This window comes from Cibotium barometz, chromosome 22, assembly GCF_041138505.1.
Source record: "Cibotium barometz isolate CiBa-2024 chromosome 22, ASM4113850v1, whole genome shotgun sequence".
Classification (NCBI taxonomy): domain Eukaryota; kingdom Viridiplantae; phylum Streptophyta; class Polypodiopsida; order Cyatheales; family Cibotiaceae; genus Cibotium; species Cibotium barometz.
In genome coordinates, this window is record NC_141067.1 from 6,235,964 (window position 1) to 6,255,796 (window position 19,833).

Genomic DNA, 19,833 nt, shown 5'->3' on the forward strand with positions numbered 1-19,833 from the left:
AACACAAAGGTTGGGCAATGCATGGGAGATTACTGTCAGTACTACAGTCTACAACTTAGCACATTTGGAAGGCTAGGTGCACTGAGGCCATTGATGGCAATTTGGTTTATGAGTCACAATGCTTTTGCAAGATTTGGAGTGATATCATCCACAGCCTCATGGCCATTTGGGCCAGAATCCAGGGATGTTCAAGGGATATGGAGAGAAAACACAACCAATTTATGAGAGAGTGGAATTATGGCATCTTTTTCACTCCCACTCATATAGTACCTTGTTGGTACCACAAGGCACTCGACTGGCTGAGATTTCCATCTTGTTTGGTTTGGAATCTCCCTCTTGTATATTCTTTTATACTTAATAGAAGTTTCTTCTCTAAAAAAACAAAAATAGAAGAGTTAAGTATGCCCACACCTGTGCCCCTCCTGCTAAGCTTGACGACGGGAATCCAACTGATCTTGGATGACTGACATCATCCCTTTACTCCATGTGGACTCCATCCTTGGCATCATGCTTCCAAAACTTGAGGCACTCTTGACCACTTGGATCTTGTCTTGAAAACCTTCTTGCAACCTTTGATTTCTCCAATCTCTAATGCTCTGTTCTATGTGCATCTGTTCTTCTTGTCCCTTTCTTGGGCTGAAGAGTTGTACTTTTCTTGGGCTGAGAGTTAGATCCCTTCTTGGAATCTTGCGACCCCTTGTTCCTCCCTTCATCCTTGTACCATGGCTGTTGGGCTGAGCATCTGGGAGCCTTATACCCCATGATAGTCACCTGAGGGCTCTTTACCTACCCCATGGCTGCCCTCATTCTGGCAACACCCATATGTATATGGGATAACTCACACACACACACATGCTCCCTTCTTTCTCAATTACAATTCACACGTCTCACATGTCCACACATGAACACCCTGGCCGCCATCGCATCCCACACATACACATCTTCTCTCTCCTTTCTCAATTACAATCATGATTACAACTCACACATCCACGCAAACTGCCCTGCTACACGGATTCTAGAAAAGCACCTCCCCACCCACGTTTAGAAACCAAATCTGGCTTTCCAATGGATCCCCCGAGGCACCCCTAAGTGCTACCTTGGATGCCACATGGGCATCAACGTATCCTCGAAAAGAAAAGGTGTTGTTTGATGTGTTGTGTTTGTATTAAATTGCAGTTAGTGACCATACGTTGCTAGCTCATGAAAGCATAATACGTCGAGATCATTTCTGGATAGGGAAAGGAGGAATCAATGGGAAGGGTGGAGTGATAAGCATTATCAACAAAGAAGAATGTGGTTGCACAATTAGAGCGTACTCATAGTTGGAGCCCGCCCTTGCACGAGCTTGTCTCCCTCCCTTCCTGCACTGTCTTCTCGGCCGTTGCTCCCCCCTTCCCCTGCATGGCCTGCACACTCCTTGCCTCCCGCACCTTCACCTTCCTTCCCACTTCACCTCCCGCTTGCCTTACCTTAGCCCCCACAGCCAGTCTCCTGCCTTCATGCCCCCACCTTCTTTTCTGCCTTCCGCCTTCCCTCCTTTGCCCCTCCCGCCCGCCTTCTCCTCAGTCCCTGCCTGATGTTCGCGAAGCCTCCATCCCATTGCTGGCCTTCATATCCCCGCCTCTTCTTCCTCCTTTGCCCGCCCTCCTTAGCGCGCCATGTTTCCGCCTCCCCGCCTTCCCACTGTTGCCTCATTGCTTTCAGCAAGCCTCATGGCCTTCCTGCTTTTTCTCTGTCCGTCTTTTTTCTTCTTCCCCTCCCTCTCCCCTCGCCACCCGTGCCCGGTCTTCTCCCGTCCCATTCCCCAAAAGGTTCCTGCGTTCGAGCTATTATATTTTTGGCAAGAAGTAGCTTCTTTGGTCTTCACCCCTTCGGGACAACTCCATGGCAGTTGCACCGTCATCCCCGACCAAGGCCGCTGCCCCTTGCCGGACCTCCAGCTCTTGGCGTGTGTAGTATCCTCCCTCGTGGCCTCTTCTTTGGTTTGCAAAATTGTTGGGTGCCACCCATAGCACCCAGACAGATTTGGGATTTGCTCTGGACAGCCCTCATTTTGCCGAGCCTGAAAAAATCTTTGATATTAATTTTCTTTGGCACAGCTACTCTGAGGTGGAATTTGACTCACCCGCAGCAGCGGCTCCGGGTGATGCAGCACAGCCCCATCGCAATACGCAATGTCACCACAGCTTCGACCCCGCATTCTCCCTTCCCCCTCAAAGGTGTATCCGGCTTCCCTATCACAGTCTGCTTCCCAGTGCTCCAAAGAAAGTATCTCCCCATCATTTGGTCATTTGACAATTGATTGGTCAGGTTTTGGGACCCCCCCAATCTGTTGCTTCCGGGGTAGCCAGGGTAGCAGGGATTTCATCCATTCATCCTCTCCTGAGGCTCTTCCAAATTGGCATCCGTTTTAACCACAAAAGTTTTACTTTGATCCACAATTTGGAGCATAGGAGCTATCATAGCCTCATGTTTCAACTCATTGAAACATTTGTCCACCTTGTACTTATTGTACTTGCATTTCTCCACTCCTTTATAAATTTTTGAAAGAGGCAAAGCAACCTTTGTGTAATTCTAGATGAATATCTAGAAGAAGTTTATAAATTTCCAAAAAAGATTTGACCTTGGTGATGGTCCTTAAAATTGGCCACTCACACTTTATTGATCTTCTCATAATCAATATGGACACACTTAATGGTAATAACATGTCCTTAAAATTGGCCATTCACACTTTATTGATCTTCTCATAATCAATGTGGAGATTGTTAATGCTAATAACATGTCCTAGATATGTCAGCTCTTGCTTAAAGAAATCACATTTGCTCTCTTAGCAAATAGAACTTCTTTTCTGAGAATATCTAACACAATTCTCAGATGCTTACCCTCAAATATCCTAATTTGATGTTAACCTATTCTAAGATCAACCTTTGTGAAGGATTGAGCTCCACAAAGCTGATCAATAACGTCATCCATCCTCAGCAAAGGATATTTATTCTTAACAGTAAATTTGTTAAGAGCCTTGTAGTCCACACATTCTTTTTGTCTTATCTTTCTTGTCCACTAGTAGAACAGGTGCTCCCCATGGTGACTTGCTAGGCCTGACATGCTGCCCCAGGTATAAGCTCAACCTTATGGTCTACACCCCTCTTTGGAGGTAAACCATGTGGAAGTTCCTTTGGAAACACGTTAGAATATTTGGACATAATCTCTCAAAAGAGTTTCCCTTCTTGAGAATCAAGTTTCAACACTCCGAAGGTCAACACCCTTCGAGCTCACCAAATTTGAACTAGCTTACTGGTCTCCAACAACCAACCTCAAGAAGAATTAAATCACTCATTTCTCCCTTTCCAAGAGCTAAACTCATAGCCCTAGAAGTTGATGCCCGCATAACATCAACTCCACATTGTGGAAAACAACTAGCAAAGAACGAACATTCTAAATCTAGGAATGCTTCATACTTTTCTTAAGCGAAGATGCAAATACACTATCATTGAATTGCACGTCATTCTTAAGAACACAATAAAGAACATCATATTCACATTGCCAATAATTTCCACAGTTTCCAAAGCAGAATAAAAAGGACTATCATCACGGGACACATTTGAACAATCTACATAAGAAAATAGGACTTGAGCTGTGCCACTTTCAGCTTTTGACAAAGCGATGTTTGACTTTTTGTAGAAAGTGTCTAACCAGTTCAAGAGGAGCAAGGGTGCAGTGAATGATATTGCCCTACACAAGGTGCAAACCGAACTCTAACGACCCAATGAATCTTCAGCTCCAACCATCTGAAAGGAGGAAATCTGAGTTCAACAAAGCTTGAAGAGTTGTAATGAAGGCATTTCAACCAACATGATAAACAATCTCTTACTGTTCTGCTGCTACTTCAACTCTTACTTATCAGTCAGATTCTTGCCCCGACCTTGAAAAGTATTTCCATATGTTGCTGAGAGGGTCCAACACCGAATTGGGAAATAACAAATTAAGTGCAAAAGCCCCTAGGACTTAAAAAGAATGAGAAAAGCTAGGAAGGATGAACTAACCCATTTTAGGACTAGTAGTGGCCATGGGGGCAAGCTTTCTACATAAAGTTACAAAATTCAACTACACATTCTAACAATCACTACTACTTGAATCCAAAAGCAAGAATTTTTGTAAAAAGGGTAGCCATGTACAACATTCTAGAAAGTTCATGCTAAGATTCAAAAACACATGTACTCACCTGACATTAGGAAAATGCTTATAAGAGCTTCAACCCTATTTTCTAAAAAGGGTAGCCATGTACAACATTCTCGAAAGTTCATGCTAAGATTCAAAAACACATGTACTCACCTGACATTAGGAAAATGCTTATAAGAGCTTCAACCCTATTTTCTATATCTGACATAAATCTCCCAACCTTCACCTTGTATTTTGAGTTCTTCACAGTGAGTGTAATGTTGCTACACAGAGCTTGACATGTGTAACTTAAGAGAACAGTACTTTAAGAAGATTGTTATGATTTCGTCACATGTTTGTAAAATTCAAACCAGATAAATTTCCAAGAGTATTTCATAAAATCAAATCAAGAGGAAGAAAGCCCAATATTTGTTAATGTTGAGCATCTTACTTGTTTATGTTTGTCTATAAAGACAGAGATGAATCTCCAATGAAGCTTACCTGGAATCATGCATAACAAATTTATGTTCACAAAAACGGCGTTAATCATAAAATCTCTGTAGACAATGAAAATGTCAACACTGGTTGCATCTCACTTACTGGTGCTAAAGCGCACAAGAAAATCGCCGCCCCTAGCAAGAATCTCATGGCTGTAGAAGCACTCTGCCTGGCTATCCTCACAAACAAGAGAAGTACTTACAGCTGAAAATGGGCTCATTTGTGTATCACATGGTGAGACCACTGCATGCATGCGAGCTTCTTTTTGAGTCTTTGATGTGTGTCTCACTGCTTGTAGGGCTGCTTACCAAAAAGCAAGTTGAGAGTCAACAAGATTGCACCCAGATCCTGATAGTTCCTTATCTGAGAAAGATCTTAGACAATCACTATAAAAATTCAATGATCACACTCGAGAAATTCGACTCAACTGGCGATGACCTTCCTTCATTGTTTTAAAATAGCATACCATGTTTTGATATTTGACAAGAATAAAACAGTAGAAGTGCAGATGATTTGTAGGCCTCCCTGGACCCTAGCCTCTAGGTCCTCTAATTGTCTACTTATTTTGTGACATGCTAAGTGGAAGCGTCCTGATTAGCACTGAAACTAAAACTAATTGAAACCCTGATGAATATGCAGAAACTGAAAACGCACAAAAAGAAGAGGTAGAAACTTGTGTTTCAACTCTTTTTTTCCCAAGCAAGCGTGTCAAAAGAAAGCATCTGCACGAAGCAGACTAGAACCCTCCGCAGAGGTTGAAGCAGTGCGAAAAATCACCCTCTCATTAGAGGGCCCCCCTCTCCAGCTGGCCGCTCTTGGAGGGAAGACTACAATGGAAAGAGCCACACTGGGCCTTTAATGCTAGACCAATTCATCACGCCCTCTAGTGAGGAAGGGGCTCGGGCTCCATATGTGGAAGAAGGCTATGTGTGACGCTGCTGCATCTGCTCCAAGTCGCCTATGAGGCACTCCCATCGTCCCCGCAATGTGTGGATGATTCTGTCTAGATGGAGTGGATCGTCTCCACAGGTGGTGTGGCGGAGCCATCAACTGCCTCTTTGCGTCTAGAACGTCAGATATGCCAGGCAGCAACTAATGAGCTCCCATCTCTGGCTCATTCCAGTCTCCCAAGGAAGCAACAGCTGAGATCCAAAAGAGTGAGTTGAAAGGCGCCATCCTCCTCATAGAGTCCCTGGCCCAAGCAAACGCGGAGATTCTAGCCTGTGCCCCTGCCTTTTCCTCCTGCATACCACAGTACAGAAGAAGCCTATCAGGGTTCAAGTCAGCTGTCCATTTTTAGATTGCCATAATGGCCAATCATTCCCCACCCCCACCGGCGGGGAGAACCCTTACTTTCTCTCAAGACGAGCTCCTCACCTTTCACGCTGACCTGGGCAAAGAAACTAAGACTACCCTTATTGGCAGAATCTATGGGTGTCCACCCTCCCGTTCTCAAGCCCGGGATTGGACTCTAGCGGCTTTGCCCTCGGATTTGGCATCGCACTTCATTGACAAGCTGATTTCGATTCGGAAGATGCTACCTCTCGGGCACTTTCCAGCAGTCTGTTTTCTATTGGCCCAAGGAAACTCTTTTTCATTCAGTACCGATGGAGAGGTTTGCGGATGCGATTGAGATCTTTTGTCGGGCCTCAGGAGCACAAATCAACTCGCACAAGTATTGGCAGGAGAACAGGCCCCACAGTTCTCACTGCCAATGAGTGCCAACTGTTCCTGACCGGAAACTGAAGCATCATGAGCTGGAGCCAACAATCTTGTTTCTGGGTCTCATGGGAGATAATAGAAGGAATGCTAAACGGGGAAGTGGGGGGTTGACACACTTAGGAGAATAGAGGGAGCTTAGTAGGAGAAGCATCTGAGAATTGCCGAAGGCAGTGTTGTATTCTGGTGTTCATGTTATTCCCACCACATATGTACTGTCCTGATGGTCAATCAATTTGTCTGGAGTTCTATGTTGTTAAGTTCATTTAACTAAGTCTGCATGCATGCTTCTACGAGCAGTAGTCTTTTCGGAAGGTGGTATGCACTCTACTGTCTGGATTACTGGTCTGTATTCTACTCTCTGGATTATGAATCCACTCTAGCCGTCTAGAATAACTCCAGACACCCCCCCGAAACGCAGTTGGTATGGGTAATTTCTGCCCCTTACTCTATCACGCACAGTCGGATAGCCTGGCTAGGCGATGCCGTGGTCCAGAACCACTGAAGGCATTGAGTGTTGACTGGACAGCGACAACAAGTGTGGATTTTGGGTTAGCTCATCCCTACCCTGGCTTGGCGACCAGTTGAGTCCTTCTGGTGGATTTTGAGGGGTATCCCAGTGCGTTATCTTGACTGCCATGTCAGGATTGACGTCACCTCAGAGGAAGAGCTTTCCCCCTTCTGAGCATTCGGAGCTTCTATACTCGAGCATGACCAAGCTCTCACTCGTTGGTCGAGAAGTGGTAGCGAATCAAGTCCTTGTTACCATGTGGTACATCACCCCTTGCTTGACCTTTTCTAGGGCATGTATTGGCTAGGTACAAAGGTTGATCCACAACTTCCTTTGGGCAAAAAACGATGGCAGGCCACCATGGGCCAAGATGGCTTGGAGAGTCATCATTCAGCCTCACCACCACAAAGGCGGCCTGGGTATTATTGATCCTTCCATGCAGAGTAGAGCACGCTTTTTCCAGGGCGTGGATTGGCCAGGTACAGTGGTTGATCCGCAACTTCCTTTGGGCAAGCACAGCGATGGTAGGCCGGCACGGCCAAGGTGGCTTGGAGAGTCATCATTCAGCTCGCCACCACACAGGCGGCTTGCGTATTATTAATCCTTTCATGCAAAGCAGAGCCCTTCTGGGCAAGCTGATCGTCAAGGGCCTCCTCCCACATGGTTAACCCTGGTAGGACTTTCTCCTCCCAGGTGATGAACCCTGGAAGGACTTTCTCTTGGCGTACATCTCCACCTGCATTCCAGTTCTTGGCAGTCCCTGGCCCCGAGGCCCGCGATGGAGCTTCACAGAGATGAGGACTCGCAGCCTGAGCCCAACCTTTGACGAGGACCGTTTTTTTTTTGTGGCCAGACTCTTCCGAGACTTGGACCACAATCGTTCTCCTCTTCGCCATTCTTCCCCAGTCCTAGACGAGGAGAGACTTCGTCAGCCACTGGTCTTGAATCCCTTGATTACCCTTCCTAGCAGCCACATGCTAGGCTCCCGTCCTCATGTCTCATGGGGCACATTGTGTGAGGGATCGGCCCAATCCCTTGGAGAGTGGCTCACCTTCAGGCGGATCCTGCCAGAGGACCAAGAGCGGAGCCTAGCTAGGCTCCGAGGCAAAGACAAGCTCACCCTCGACATTGACTCTTCCATCCCTCTAAAGTGGCTCACACCAATCCAGGACCCGCCTCCCCTTGAGTGGGTGGGAGTTTTTACCAGACATGATATCCCAATAGCAGTCCATGGTGTAGATGGAGGCACCCTCGTGACTTTCTCTATAGGGCCACAGGGCAGGTTGAGTCGATCCCCCCCTCGACAAAGGATCTCAGCAGAGCTCCACTTTACAGACGGTGAGAGTGATCCGGTTTCATGACCACAGATGGCACATCGACCCTCCCCTGGCCACAATGGCCAAAGAGAGATTGTGGAGATTGTGGTTATGGGAGGGCCGACCACTGATGTGAATCAGTGGCTGCAGTGGGGAAGTGGCACGATCTTCGCCCCCGAGGGCACCCCCGACATCCCTTTCTTTGAGTACACAGTCTGTCTAGGCCGTAGGATTCATATCCCCCAGAGGTTGATAGTATGCCAGAAGGGCAGCAGTACACTGGCAGACTCAAGGCATCCGCCGTGATTTTTGGAAACGGCTGTGGGACTGCTTCCGACCACGGAAGATTACTCTTTTCCTTTGGCAGATAGCTCACAAGAGCTTGGAGATGGGAACCTTGCTCGCAGTTGGAGGTCGGCCAGCCCTATATTCTAGGTGTGGACACTCCCCAGCAGTCACACCGGCACTGCATTTGGGATTGTCCCAAGGCGCAGCAGGTTGGGTTGCAGATCCACTGTATCTTCACCCCATGGACCAAGCATCTGCCTGCACCAGCACTTGGGGGACGGTAGCTTGGGCTTCTAAGTCAGCACCGGCCCCAGTATATCCAAAGACGGGACATGACCTCGCCCTTCTCCCATGCATCCTACAACTTGGGTGCCAGTGTCAATGAGGTGACAGCCCACCATTATGATTGTGTGATACATGATCCAATTTCTCTAACAGTACATTGAGGACACGGGGGCTCAGCTGCAACAACTCGTAAGGGGTCACTCCAGTTTTGGTTCCCTTTCAACAGATCCTACACTGAGAAGGTTGGGAACACAATCAGCATCTGTCATATAAAAGCCAATGGTGATATGAACCAAAATCTTTTAAGTTGAATCTAGCGCGAGCTCCTGAACTCCCACCCCTTCGGGTCGCCTGCACCCCCCCCCCTCTGTCGTGCTGCTGCGCCATGTGGTGTGATGGCAACTTTTGAGCAACAAATTCAAGCTAGTAGACATGATACCAATGTCATAGAGGATAATCTTGAGTATTGTGGAACTATTCAAGATATTCTTGGGATTGGTTTTAGAGCATTTATTCTATTCATCTTTGATCTCAAATGGTTCAAGGTGATGTATAGAGGTGCTCAAGCAATCGTGAAGAAACATCTAAATGGGTTCTCTTAAATTGATTCCACCAAGTTTTGGAATGATGAAAAAGATACTTTCGTACTACCTCAACATTCTCAATAGGTTAGTAACCCAACCAATCACCAATAATCTTGATATACTATAATAAAAGTGTGACCCCTTTACTTTGTGATTTTAGGTTGTGTTTCACGTCAATCAAATTGATACAAATTGGTGGTATGTTATACAAGTTTCCTTTCATTCAAAACATATCTTTCAAGATCAAGATTTGCGATAGTAAAAGATCCAATCTAACATATCTTTCAAGATCAAGATTTGAGGTAGTAAAAGATCCAATCTAGCACATCTTGATCTCTACCTCAAATTAACTCATTGGAAGAAGATGATGAAGCCAAAAATTTAGAGGAGGCCGATCAACAGTATGAGGAACATCAATCCAAAGAAGCTGATGAGTCACCTATCGATCATGATAATGCTTCATTGGATAATGGATAGTGATATTGATATGGAACCCCATCTTTTCATTGAGCCTCCATTAGGTATAGACATTGATAAAGCAACACATATGGATCTATTACAAGATGGGATAGATTCATGATCTTGACATTGTTTCCCTTCAAAAGTTTTCAACTATCTTTATTTTTTTACTCGAAACATAGCTCAAAGGGTTATGATGAATGCTTTTTAAAAGCTATAAATAATTCTTTGTATGTATATGACATGTATAACTTAAATTCAGCACTCAACAACTCTTTGGAATTTTATGCAGCAAGAATAGTAGTGAAATCTCGTTGCTATTGTCACTGCTTAGCAACGAAATTATAGTATACTAGCAAAATTTCATTGCTTAGCAACAACGAAATTTCATTGCTATGGTCGTTGGCTAATGAGCAGCGACATACTTCCCTGACATCCTCCCCCCCCCCCGCCCTTCTTCTTCCACTGCCTGCCTCCTTCTATGTGCGCATTCCAGCGCCGCCCCTTTCTTGCCCCCGCTGCCCGTCTCCCCCCCCCCCCACGGGCGGCCTTTTTCGCCCCTCTCCTCTCCCTCTTTTCTCCCGCTGCCTCCTCCTCCGCCTAGCCCTCCACACCCCCCCCCCCCCTCTTTCTTTTTTTAAAAAAATCAGCCCCCCCTTTTTTCTTTCTCCCTTGTCTTTTTCTCCACCTCTCCCCTTTCGCCCCTCCCGTGCAGGTTGGTGCCCTAGAATTCTATGGTTTTTTCTCTATTAGAGCAAGTTTCGGCCTATTCTGGTCTTCGCCCTTAGGAGGACTCAATGGCAGCCGCTCCGTCATCCCCGACCAAGGCCGCCGTTGCTTGCATTTCCTTCTCTGAAGCGGATTTTCAGGTTCTCACCACCCACAACAGTTGCCTCTCTTGAGGCCTCCACCCTGGTCTGCAAAATTGCTGGTAGCCTCCCTGCGCGCGGACAGCTCAGGGTTCTCTTTCAAGCCAGCCTCATTGGCGAACCTGTGAAGATCACCGATATTCACCCTCTCGGACGCAGATACTACCAGGTGGAATTCGACTCGCCAGCGGTGTCAGACTGGGTCATGTAGCTGAGTCCCCTCGCATTGCGTACGGCGTAGGGCTTCTTTGCACGGTGGCAACACGGCTTCAATCCAGCGTGTGACCCACTGGCTGGCGTTTCGGCCTTAGGAAGGAGTACCTTCCTCTCTGAACAATGTGTCTAGGAGTCACTGCAAGGAGGTCAGACAGCCTAGCACATAGAAGCTCTCTCACACATTGAATAACACAGACAAGATGACAAGACACAGAGGGGTCACAATACTCAGAACTCATTCCGTTAACCTCTCACACTGTTAGAAGGGGCTACTCACTACACCGTGCACACTCCGCAGTGGCCTGCACTGACTTGCGCCAGCGCCACAGCAGTGACTTGCGGTGGAATAATTTATGCGTGCCGCTTGAAGTAGCCGTTCAGTTGGATGGCCCTACGAGACACCGTTGAAATCCACCTGGTCCACTAAAGTGGGGTTCGCAGGGGACAAGTGGTGTTCCACTGATCCGGTGTGTGAAAGTGGAATTCCACCAATCCGGGCTACAACACCAAAAATAGCCGTCCACTGATTAATAGGGAGGCCACCATGTAAGAGTAACCAAAAGAAGTGGGAGATTTGGCTCATCTTGTATGAGTGCCAATGTCTTTGGGGTAATGTCATAACTCTTCCTGTGCCGTATGAGTGTAGGAGCGCTCTGAATCTGTACAGGTAAAAGAAGCCTAGCATTACAGACAGTGTAGCTGAAAAAAGGTTAACTCTTCATTGGATTGGCTGCATCAACCCACTCCCTCTCACCGAGATCCCAATGAAGATATCTGATACTACAGCCATAAGCACCAAGACCCATGGGTCACAATATCAAGGGGAGGGTCAGTATGCTAGTGCTTCCCTGAGTGACTAACTACTCTCACTGGATGAATGGAAGTGCTTGGAATAATCTCTTGCGTACCACATCCATCCTAGCAGGATAGAATAAAAGACACGATCTCCCTCCATCCTCTTCCAACAAGCCTAACACCTGTAATGGCACTCCTGTCCTCCAGAAAATACCCAGCCACCTAGGATGATGCTGATCATGAAATGTGACAGTGCTGGAAAATCTCCTCTCTCTACACCTGCCTCCACATAGCTCCATAATATCCTTTGATTTGAACTATCCTCAGAACTTCGCTCCCAAGAGATCAAGTATTTACACCAATATGTGGGTGTGACAATTATCCTCAGCTCTGGCCTACCTCAAAAAGAATTGAATGCTCTTATCTCCCAAGTAGCTCCTGCAAGACAAATCACATATATAATCCAACACAGATATGGTGCCATTGTCTCACTCACTTATTCTCTATGCATCCCGTCCTGACCACCCTAGATACAATCCTAGCCTCAAAATACATACTAGACATGTTATGATCTTTGGGGACATAACATACTCTTTCTCTAAACTAGACCCCCCACTCATCTGTTGGAGTGGTAACAAGCAAAAAATAATAATCAAGGAGCTATCCCTAAGAGATTTATGATCTCTGAATAGATATCATCATCACTATGAATTGCTCACTAGTAGATTGAAAAAGGTGTTGGATGCACAAGATAGCATGGGAGCTTGAGAGACTTGAGGATGTTCTGCATGAGCCAGTTACAATTGTTGAACGAACTCTTACTGTCTCTAAGTGGTTGTCTAAATACATAGATTGTGCGGATGAAGATAACACGATATAGAATGTTGCTTCACTCCGAAGGCAGTTTCCAAATTTTGTCTACCAGTATTACTCTCATTAAGAAGAGGAAAATGTTATGTTCCATTGTCTAAACATAATGAGAATAGCATTGAGGCCATAGTTACACAGGAAACGACCTAAAACGGCTGTTTTGAGGGTCGAAACGCGTTTCAGGGTAGGTAGGGGACTAAAACGCGTTTCGGTCACCGAAACGGCTACCTGAAATGTTTCAGCTAACAGGGAAAACGTTTCAGCTTGCCATTTCCCACAACACTACACGCTTCGGTGATCTTTCCACCAAATCAACATGAACTAGTAAGAAAATGTCACACTACAACAATATCCATTTTATTCCCCTTTTATTCTTATAAACCATAAAATTCATGTCATAATGGGATCGCATGTGCGTACAAACAATCATGAACTTTTAACCCCTCCCCTCCCTTAGCCTTCTTTGCTAACGTGGTGTTTCCGTTTCTGTTTCTGTCTCAGCTCTCCTCAAAATTTTCGTTTCCGTTTCCGTTTCCCTCATATAGGATTGAGGCTGTTCATATGTATTGTGAACTAGATTATTGGATTATGAAGTTGCGTTGTGGATTACATTAAGAGAGTTCCTTCGTGAGACTCAAACCTTGGGAGAGGTGCCTTCCAATGTCCCAACTACTGAATAGCACATCAGGTAGTTGCATAAATGACAATCTAGGTGACTATGGTGCATGGTTGGGGCATGCGTGTCTTTGGGATGTGGACTGGACCATGGAGAAGAATGGCCTTGGCCACCATGCACAAACTGTATTCTAGGGGCCTGACCTTCTTAGGTGCATCCAGCACCTCACAACCTTCAACAACAAAACAAGGCATATACTAAGTGAAGAGGATACGTTTCTCATCATCCCTTTAACGGAAGAAAATGTTTGCAATGCCTTGAACCTCTCAGTGGTCACAATGAACAGTGAACGAGAATCTAAGGGATGAAGAGAAAACTTGAGGGGATCTATGACCCAGAAAAGGAGACGAGGGATGGAGTCTTGTTTGAGGGTATTATGGAAAGTTCATTAGTAGAGCCGGCGCAAGCATTGCACGTGTTAACCCAAATCAAACGGACAGATATGTCCCTTAGATGCAATGTCAATATACTTACCCAACTGAAGACAAACAAACACTACTTTCACAAGCAGCTTAAATCAGTTTTTTATGATCACCAATCAAGCTTATGAACCTAATGATCCCTACCAAGGTCATCTATCACATGGCCAAGAGGAGGTACCTCTAGTAGCAGCATTCAAGAGGTTTTGGGAAGGACACTTCGGCAGACCAGAAAAGTACAAGACCTATTGAAGCGCTGACAAGGGAAGGGTGGATCCTGCAGATGCCCACATGGTAGATTTTTGGTCGCAATTGCAATAAGCATCAATGGACTTTTCATGCGGCACAAGGAAGACTGCATTGTCAAGAGAAGAGCAGTCCTAGACATTAAAGCCGCCAAAGTTCAAAGGCAAGGTGGATGGTGAGACAGTGACTGATTGGAATCAGAGGGGGTTTGCTTAGTCAAGACTCGGAAAGATCTTGAGCCAAGGACACAATAGCACCCTCATAAGGGCAACGACAAGGGAGGGCAATCCATGGAGAAGCATGATAAGGACAAGACCAAGTATAGAACCTTGTTTTTTGTGGAGACTCTCTTTCCTGTTGCTTTCCCAAGAGGTACAAGCCAAGAGGTTGGCAAGTCAATGCTTTATTCGACTCCATCTTGCACATTGGGAAGTTCTGCCAGAAGAGTCCAAAGAAGAAGACTGCTAAGGGAAAGGAGGTTGGGTCCCAAGCAACAGTTGCCAAGGCATTTGCTGCAGCTTCAGCAGCATCACCACCAGCTCCCATCCCACCAACCCCATGTACCATAGGCGCTCGTCATTCAACCAAGTCAAACCGTGTTTCTGTTGTTCTTGGACGGCATGACATAGTGATGTGCCAGTGCACCATTCATGGGCATCAAATGCCCATGTTGTTAGATGGTGGTGGCCTCAAAGGGCATCATCCACAACGTCTTGGTTGAACCACTGAGGCTGCAGACAGTCCCCCCTGATAGATGACCCAAGATGATGTCCACCTGATCCAAGGGTGCTAGCTTGAACGTTTGACTCTTGAACGTCTAAAATGGGAAAGCGATCTGATTTCTTCTACTTGCCATAGTGGCAGCTAGCACCACTCCATGAGTCTAACACAGCAGTGTTGCAATGAAGCGTGCTTCATTGAATATGAACGGTATCAACCATGAATGAGAGAGATTTTTTTCCCTTTTTTAAAGGGTAATGAAAGCAACTTCTTTTTTTGGACTAACAAATAATGTGATTGCCATGTTGATTGTGCAAAGCTTTCCTTATTGAGGTTGGTACGGTCAATTTATGCAATTGCTATATTTATTGTGCATGTGTATGTCATTTGCAGTTTTCTTGAGGTTGGCACTGTCAATTAATGGAATTGCCATGTTGATTGTGCATGTGGAATAGGGGTATTTTGCACTTCTTTTGACATATATGAAGAGGCCAGGGGAATGTTTTGAACATGAAGGCCCACTTTCAGCACCTTTCTACTCATTTGGGCATCCACACTTCATTAAAGTTCGGGCGGATGTCTTCCTGGATTCTCTCTCTCTCTCTCTCTCACTCTTTGACCTGCCTGTCCTCTTCAACTGGCCAACAAAAACTCAGTAGGGCTCTTGAATCAAGTATACTCTGCTGGAGCTGTGTCCTATTTCACCAGGTGAAGTGCCCACCATCTGGTGTGGGGCTTATATGTAACAGACACAAAACTTTTGCACGTGTACGAAAAACGATGCCTTACGACCAAGAGACCATAAAGCAATCCCTATGCATTATTTCCTTAAATCAAATTCACAACAGCAGCAATAGAACATTGTAATTCAGCATGTAACAAGTTGCAACTTTAACGCAAAAGGAAAAGGCCTGGGAAGCCATGCAAAAGGAGCACTCACAAGAAGCAGCAGAGGCAGTCAGCTCTACTATATCGGCAGCAAATTTTACCCCTCCACCAGAGCTTACACTTGCTACTACAGCACTGTGATCTGCACCAACATTCTCTGCAAAATCCGCACAATGTGCTGCAACTAGTGCAGCAGCTGAGGCCACGGCTATGCCTGTTTTTGATTCTTTCTCATCAACTGCACAAGCTGCAGTTGCAGCTGCAACAGTGGCTAAGGCTGAAGCTACACTTGCAACAGATAAAGCTGCTTGTATATGTCCATTGTGCAGGATCGTTTTTTGCTTCCTTCGATCTTTGAACCACCTTTTGATGGGTGTCCTTTTGATGAGACTCCTTAAATGTTCAAGACTTCTATCCAACTGCAAAAGAAAATAGAGAAGTAATATTTGCATAATAAATAAACGGCCGTTTCCTAGGAAAAAAAATGTTTCTTTTTGAGTTTGAATTTTCCCACATTTGTCATCACTTCTTCCCTCATTTCTATTTGATTTCACAAGTTTACCTTTCATGTATATTACGCCATTTGTTTTCTTCTAATCGAACCTCAAGTAAGGGTCTTTAAATCAGAAACCCCAATCGTCCCTCATGCATGGTAGATCTTCCTCTATCCCCTCTGATGGGCGGGCAGGGGGATCTGTTTGTGAAGGCCCTAAGAAGATACGATTATGTCTTTGTTGCAAAATGAACATCGCCGTCGTTTCTTACTTACCCACTTTGAGTGAAGGCAGCGACCCGGGCGCAGAACAAATGGTTGCTGATGTTTCATCCAGAGCCAATTCTGCAATGCCAATTTCCGTTTGAAATGCCAGAAAGTGATTGCTTAAGCCCAAAACGCAAAATATTTCCTAAACACCATTAGTCTGGGATTAAATTTGATCAGACCTCTTGATTGTTGAATGGATGTGATCCTATGTTGTGAACAATGAATTCAATCCATCATACATACAGCTGCTGTCTTTCCTCATCTTGCAGAATACACTATGTTGAGGCAATAGAACCAAAGATTTGCAGGGAAAGGGGCAAGAGGCGGCTAACCTTCAGCTCCTCGAGCCTTTTGGGAGTAGATTGACAGCTTTCGCCCCCGGTCACACTGTAATTATCGGAGCATAGAAAGCCATGACTTTGCTTGGGAATCAGGGGAGAGCGATCCTGAGCAAGTAATGAAACTTTCACTTTAAAAGCATGCCAAGTAGAGTGGACCTTAATGTCGCCCCCTTTTTCAAAAACATTGACTAGGCATGCAGTAGTCCCTCAATATTTGATGTAATGCCAAAACCATTTGAATGCATTTGATGCAACCATCTGAATGCAATGCCAAGCAGCATTTGCATGTGTGATGCCAAGCAGATGAGGATGAAGCAGCACACTTGATCAAAGGTTAAGAGTCGAACGCACCGATGGTGGCCGGTGAATTTTATTTAGGATGTAGTCAGGCTGCTTCAATCCAGGTGTGCTCAACTGGATCAATGCTCTGCCGATTTCATCAGTCCGCATGCTCCGTGAGCGAGACAAGAACTCTTGCATGCCAATATCCTGATAAGAAGTAAGTGGGGGAAACCCATTGAAAGGTGTCTCTGTGCAGGCGCCCGTCATGACCGCTCCAGCTGCAGCATGTTCGCTGCAGAATGCAGGATTGTCTTCAAGTTCTTGGGAGCTGCTAAGGGTGTAAGAAGCGTTGAGTCTCATAGTTGCTGGCTTGCAATCATTGCAAAATCTGCCAATGCTTTGCATTTCCTTAATGTAGTGCCTCGCAATCAAAGCACAATATGCTGCTGCAATGGTGGGTTAATCTGTGGGGGATAATTATTACAAAGGCAGAGTAAAGTTGGGATTTAAAATTTAAAAGAAATGAAATTTTTTCTAACCTGGCCGGACGTCTTCTGCATGTCCATCTTCATTAAATCCGAAACCTGTTGATCAGCATCAATGTGGAGGTGGAGCTGATAGCGCAGCATACGGTGCAAAATTAAAAACTCAAAGCGCCCAACGCAATGCATCAAGGATGCAAAGCAAGCTAGACAAATTCAATGAGCCCACTCATTAGCTTTGCCATGGCCGAATTTCCTTTCTTTTAATATAAGAAGGCACACAGAAAGATTCGATCGATATATATTTGAAAAGGTGGTGCATAGTCAATTGATATCATTAATATATTATATTGGTCTCGACGACCAAGAAAACTGCTGCAGTGGTGTAGAGCGCACTCACGCATCATGAAGAAGATGATGAGGAGGAGGAGGAGGAGGAGAAGAGCTCATCATGAAGCTGGATGGATGATGGTCGTCAAAATTGATAATTGACACTCTTTTTCTCTTTTGTTTTATCATCCGACTGTGTGTGTGTGTGTGTGACAGAGTGAGAGAGAGAGTGAGTGAGTGAGAGAGAAAAAACATTTTTGGAGGGCGGGGGAGTCGAACGAAGCCTGCCTGAGTGTGAGAGAGAGAGAGAGAGAGAGACGCTCGTGCCTCGTGGTGGGTGTGAGTGGCCGTCACAAGCCGGCCAGGAAGAGATGCTCACGAAAAGAAAAGATCCACCAACATGGTCTCTTTTTGTTTTTGCTCCCCCAAAATAAATAAAGTTAAAATTTTTAAAAAGAGAGTACCCCCAGTATATATATGTATTGGTCTCTTTTTGTTTTTGCTCCCACAAAATAAATAAAGTTTAAAAAAATAAAAAAGAGAGTACATGCCCCCCCGTGACCCGTCCTCGCCTCCCAAGCTGTATAAGAGCATGGTCAAGCACTACTTTAGTTTCAGTAATGGTCATATATTAAAAAATAACTTGCTTTCTCCCGACGAACCGACTGGCAACGCTCATGGGGTCCTCACTAAAAACAAGCACCCCAAACTAACAACAAGGGAGAGTATCTATCCATAGATGAGAAAATACCCCACACCAAGCACCTCCCACCTAATGACCCCATCCCTCGGTCAAGAAGACCTTCAATTTGAGAGAGAGAGAGAGAGAGAGAGGGAGAGAGGATGAATTCATAAGGTAACACCACCTTGATTGCCTACTAAAAAAAGTTATTAAATATATTAAATTACACAATTCCTAAGGCCTTCTTAAAAAGAGATCTACAATTCCTCAAGGGTACGCAACATGTGTAGGTGTGTGGACAAATGGGGGTGTGCAATTATTAGTTTTTGACAACACCAAAAGCTGAACCATCACATTGGTGTTGTCATTAGAGAGACAAAATGTTAGCTTTTGTGGAGAGATCAAGCCAATATTCAACCAACCAACTATTTCAAAAGAGTGAAAGGCTTTTCCATAACTAAACTTTTTTTTGTGGAGAGATCAAGCCAATATTCAACCAACCAACTATTTCAAAAGAGTGAAAGGCTTTTCCATAACTAAGCTTTTTTTTTAAATATTAGCAATTGCAAATACACTAAACCTAGTTTTTCTACATGCACTCAAGGAAATCTTTTTGACATCATGTATATACGTGTGACAAGTGAGAAGCCTTCGTTGGACTAAGAATCCCCTTTGAAATGCTTTATTACAAAATCTATGTGTGGAATAACATTATAGGTGACAAGTTTGTGCATATGACACATCTTACATCTCATGCTCCATTTCGATCATGCATAGGATGCCGACGCATGACCTCATTCACACCAATTCTTTCATGGAGATCTCTAAATTCTCTATGTACCCGTCCACTTGTTATAGAGTAATAAGTCATTGAATCTCTCATTCAGTAACATGTCTCCTCCTCCTCCTCATCTGTAATGAAGCAACACCTTTAGATTAGGTTTAGGACTTTGGTCATGGGCTCAAGTATAAAAGGGTGCTCATGGACTATCATTGAACCCTTTTTAACCTTTTTTGACCTTTTTGACACCTTTTGGATATCTTTTGATATGAGTCATCGTGACTCTTGGAGCCTCATGGCTTTCAACCTAGGCTTATCGAAGGTTGTTTCTATCCTTTGTTGAAAGGCTATTACGTGTTGAAAATACAAGTGAATAGGGTGTGTGCGGGAACAAGCCCTTGGTTAGAGGCTGTAAAAGAGGATGTGTAAATGTGAAAGAACCTGTGAAAAGGTGAGAAGAATCTACTAGGAGAGAATAAAGGGTAGCATGAGAAGATTTAGGAAGTGTGGAGATATTCTGGGAAGTGTGGAGATATTCTGGGAGATATTCTGGGAAAAGTGAGGTGTGGAGAGAATCAGGGAAAAGAGGTGGAGTGAATCATGGAGAAATCAGTGGGATTTGATGCTTGATGTAAACTCTATAAATTGAGGCATT

The 19,833-nt window shown here is 45.0% G+C and overlaps 1 protein-coding gene across 4 annotated transcripts in view; it reads right to left on the reverse strand.

Annotated features, from left to right (window-relative positions):
* Nucleotides 1-18,052, reverse strand: part of LOC147626189 (uncharacterized) — a 35,663-nt gene extending 17,611 nt beyond the window's left edge. The window contains exons 1-8 of one of the 4 annotated variants that reach the window (XM_086816316.1): nt 17,786-18,052; nt 17,443-17,591; nt 16,973-17,311; nt 16,613-16,726; nt 16,287-16,355; nt 15,570-15,936; nt 4,759-4,956; nt 4,610-4,659 (exon numbers count right to left, since the gene is read on the reverse strand). In XM_086816316.1, the coding sequence (XP_086672442.1) occupies nt 4,610-4,659; nt 4,759-4,956; nt 15,570-15,936; nt 16,287-16,355; nt 16,613-16,726; nt 16,973-17,311; nt 17,443-17,591; nt 17,786-17,792 (1,293 nt within the window). In that variant the 5' untranslated portion in view covers nt 17,793-18,052. Of the gene's footprint in view, nt 1-4,609; nt 4,660-4,758; nt 4,957-15,569; nt 15,937-16,286; nt 16,356-16,612; nt 16,727-16,972; nt 17,368-17,442 lie in introns of all 4 variants that reach the window. The other 3 variants (XM_086816319.1, XM_086816318.1, XM_086816317.1) reach the window with 3 other exon arrangements.
* Nucleotides 18,053-19,833: the final 1,781 nt, after the last annotated feature.